Genomic DNA, 3,019 nt, shown 5'->3' on the forward strand with positions numbered 1-3,019 from the left:
TCCATCAAGAGAAGGGACTAAGGAGGAAATTCTTTTCATTGCACAGGATGCTTTTGCAACAAGATTAATAAACTGCAAGATTTTCATAGTGTTCCAGAGGGAATCTCTGTGAAGTTTCAACAGCAACACACAGACCACCTTGGTTTTTAATATCTTCTGGCACCATCTCTCCTTCTCGAGACATACTGGCTTATTTTGAACCTTAGTTTTCCAAAACTACCATCTTTCTCAGGGCCTTTGCACTGGTCATTATTCCTCTGCCTGGCAAACACTTTCTCCCCCTTAAGCCTCCTGCTTAGTCTTCTTTGAGGTGCCTGTTGGCAAGCCTTGCTAAACTTTATGAAAAAGACCCTCAGCATGGATAGCCTTGGAGAACTTCACAGTAAGTGAAGTAAGCCTGTCAGAAAAAGACAAATGTCATATGGCTTTCACTTACATTTGGAATATGATGAACAAAATGATCTAACAAGTAAAATAAAGACATATTTATAAATAAACCACAGGATGACAGCTATTAAGTGGGAGGTTAGAGGGTGGTGGATTTAGAAAAAGAAAAAGGACTCATGGACATGAACTACAGTGTGTGATTGTGGAAGACTAGGGAGTATCAAGAGGTTAAATGGTTATAGGAAAATTGCAATAAAAATGAAAAAAATAAGAACCATCCTTTGTCCAGTCTTTTTATTTAACGTGATTTACTTTTGTATATAGCATCTGAACTATTAGATATGTTATGTTATTTTTGTTACTTGATTATATTCTTTGACCATCATTAGTTTCTGGAGACTTTTGTTTTTCATCATCCCATGCTCTGAACAGTACCTGGAACATGGTGTAAAGTCCATATATGAGTATATTCCTGAAATGCATGAACAATATACCCAATATAAAAGCAAATATATGTGGTATTTGAAGAATTAGTTGATTGTAGAAAAGGGAATTTTAATGAGCAATGACAGTAGACATGCCTTAATGGGAGCCAGATACTGTACCAAATATGGAAATGATATTTTAGATTCTAAAGTAGAAATGCAGCATTTATTCTGTCACTGATGGAAAATTAGTTATTCAATTTTTTCTATTTTTTGGTAGTCACCTGCACCATATGGAACCAGGCAATGGTACACATATTCCACAATTTTATCTCCTGGGACTATCAGAGGAACCAGAATTGCAGCCTGTCCTATTTGGGATCTTTCTCTCCATGTACCTGATCACTGTGCTGGGAAACCTGCTCATCATCCTGGCCGTCAGCTCAGACTCCCACCTCCACACGCCCATGTACTTCTTCCTCTCCAACCTGTCCTTGGTAGACATCTGTTTCACCTCCACCACCATCCCAAAGATGCTGGTGAACATCCAGAAACAGAACAAAGTTATCACCTATGCAGTTTGCATCACCCAGATGTATTTTTATATACACTTTGCAGTGGTGGATGAATTCATCCTTACTGTCATGGCCTATGACAGGTATGTGGCCATCTGTCACCCCCTGCACTACACAGTCATCATGAACCCCTGCCTCTGTGGGCTGCTGGTTTTGCTGTCCTGGATCATTAGTATTCTGCATTCCTTGTTAGAAAGCTTAATGGTGTTGCAGCTGTCCTTCTGCTCAGACTTGGAAATCCCCCACTTTTTTTGTGAACTCAAAGAGGTGGTCCAACTTGCTTGTTCTGACACCTTTCCTAATGACATTTTGATGTACTTTTCAGCTGGGCTGCTGGGTGCTGGTCCCCTGGCTGGGATCCTATATTCTTACTCTAAGATAGTGTCCTCCATATGTGCAATCCCATCAGCTCAGGGGAAGTATAAAGCATTTTCCACCTGTGCATCTCACCTCTCAGTTGTCTCCTTGTTTTATGGTACAAGCCTAGGTGTGTATCTTGGTTCTGCTGGTACCCACAGCTCACAGTCCAGTGCAGTCACCTCAGTGATGTACACTGTGGTCACACCCATGCTGAACCCCTTTATCTATAGTCTCAGGAACAAGGACATAAAGAGGGCCCTGGAAAGATTCCTTGGCAGGTAGGCTTTTCAATGGCCAACTGTATGTGGCTGAAGAATTTCCCCTGAATGTTCAAAGCTTCACAGCAAGAATTACTGACACAAGTTAATACAATCTTTGGACCATATGTAATTAGAAATTCTCATGTATCTCATGGGTTCAGATGAATTACATTAGCACAGTTATTCTCTTATGACACTTATCATTCCAAGTAATGTTTCTGTTGTTTTACTGAAAGAGTAGTCCTGTATTATACTACTCTTTTGGACTAAAGTACACTTGGATACTGAGGTCATGTGTATAATTTTGTTGTAGATGAGTATCTAGGACCACATTTTTACTTACATGATCATCATTATTTTCCATAGCACTACATTACTGTGCTTCTTGCTAATGTAGACTTGGACATGCTGGTAGGTTTTATAGCTGGTCTCCTGGTTTTATATACTTCATTGTGTTATTCAGCTGTGTGTCTACATACCTATGTAGCCTCTGGCAGAAACTGACCATCAAATCCATGTTTCCAAGTAGAGTCTACTAAGAAATATACATTTTAATAAATAGACTGATCTAATATGTAACAGATGACCATATGTACAATGAAGGAAAAAGTGCCAGACAATTTATTATTATACAAAATATTTTTCACGTTGCACATCTATTCAGTGAAGTGTGGAATATAATGTCCATTTTTGAAGGGTGAAGAATTACATGGAGTGTTGTGTGCTGAATTATTTTTCTATTTCTGCTTGAAAACTTTCAATGTGCTCCCTATAAATCGGACCCCTTCTAGTGCTCTATATAAAATGTCTTTCTTTTTCCAAATGTTTCCAAATCTACCAAAGGGACAGTGAGTGACCAATATGCATATCTTACAATATGTATCTCATTTATGTGTAGGAATGTCTTTAGTCATTATGATTAAAGGATGACTCACGCAGGAGTTAAAAATCTTACCCAGTCCTGTGAAAAAGAGTCATCACTTTTCCTGCACAAACATGCACATTGAAATCC

General features: G+C 38.8%; 1 protein-coding gene across 1 annotated transcript; it reads left to right on the top strand.

Annotated features, from left to right (window-relative positions):
* The first annotated feature begins 1,105 nt into the window (after positions 1-1,105).
* LOC118986912 (olfactory receptor 7A10-like) lies at positions 1,106-2,029 on the top strand. The gene has a single exon (XM_037045961.1). It carries the CDS (start codon positions 1,106-1,108, stop codon positions 2,027-2,029), a length of 924 nt encoding a protein of 307 aa, XP_036901856.1.
* Positions 2,030-3,019: the final 990 nt, after the last annotated feature.

Source organism: Sturnira hondurensis, unplaced genomic scaffold (genome assembly GCF_014824575.4).
Source record: "Sturnira hondurensis isolate 20B ecotype Veracruz unplaced genomic scaffold, ASM1482457v3 Scaffold0004703, whole genome shotgun sequence".
In the NCBI taxonomy this organism is placed as follows: Eukaryota; Metazoa; Chordata; class Mammalia; order Chiroptera; family Phyllostomidae; genus Sturnira; species Sturnira hondurensis.

What these genes read in the sequence shown, in the direction of transcription:
- LOC118986912 (XM_037045961.1), top strand. Translation starts at nt 1,106, where the DNA reads ATGGAACCAGGCAATGGTACACATATTCCACAATTTTATCTCCTGGGA.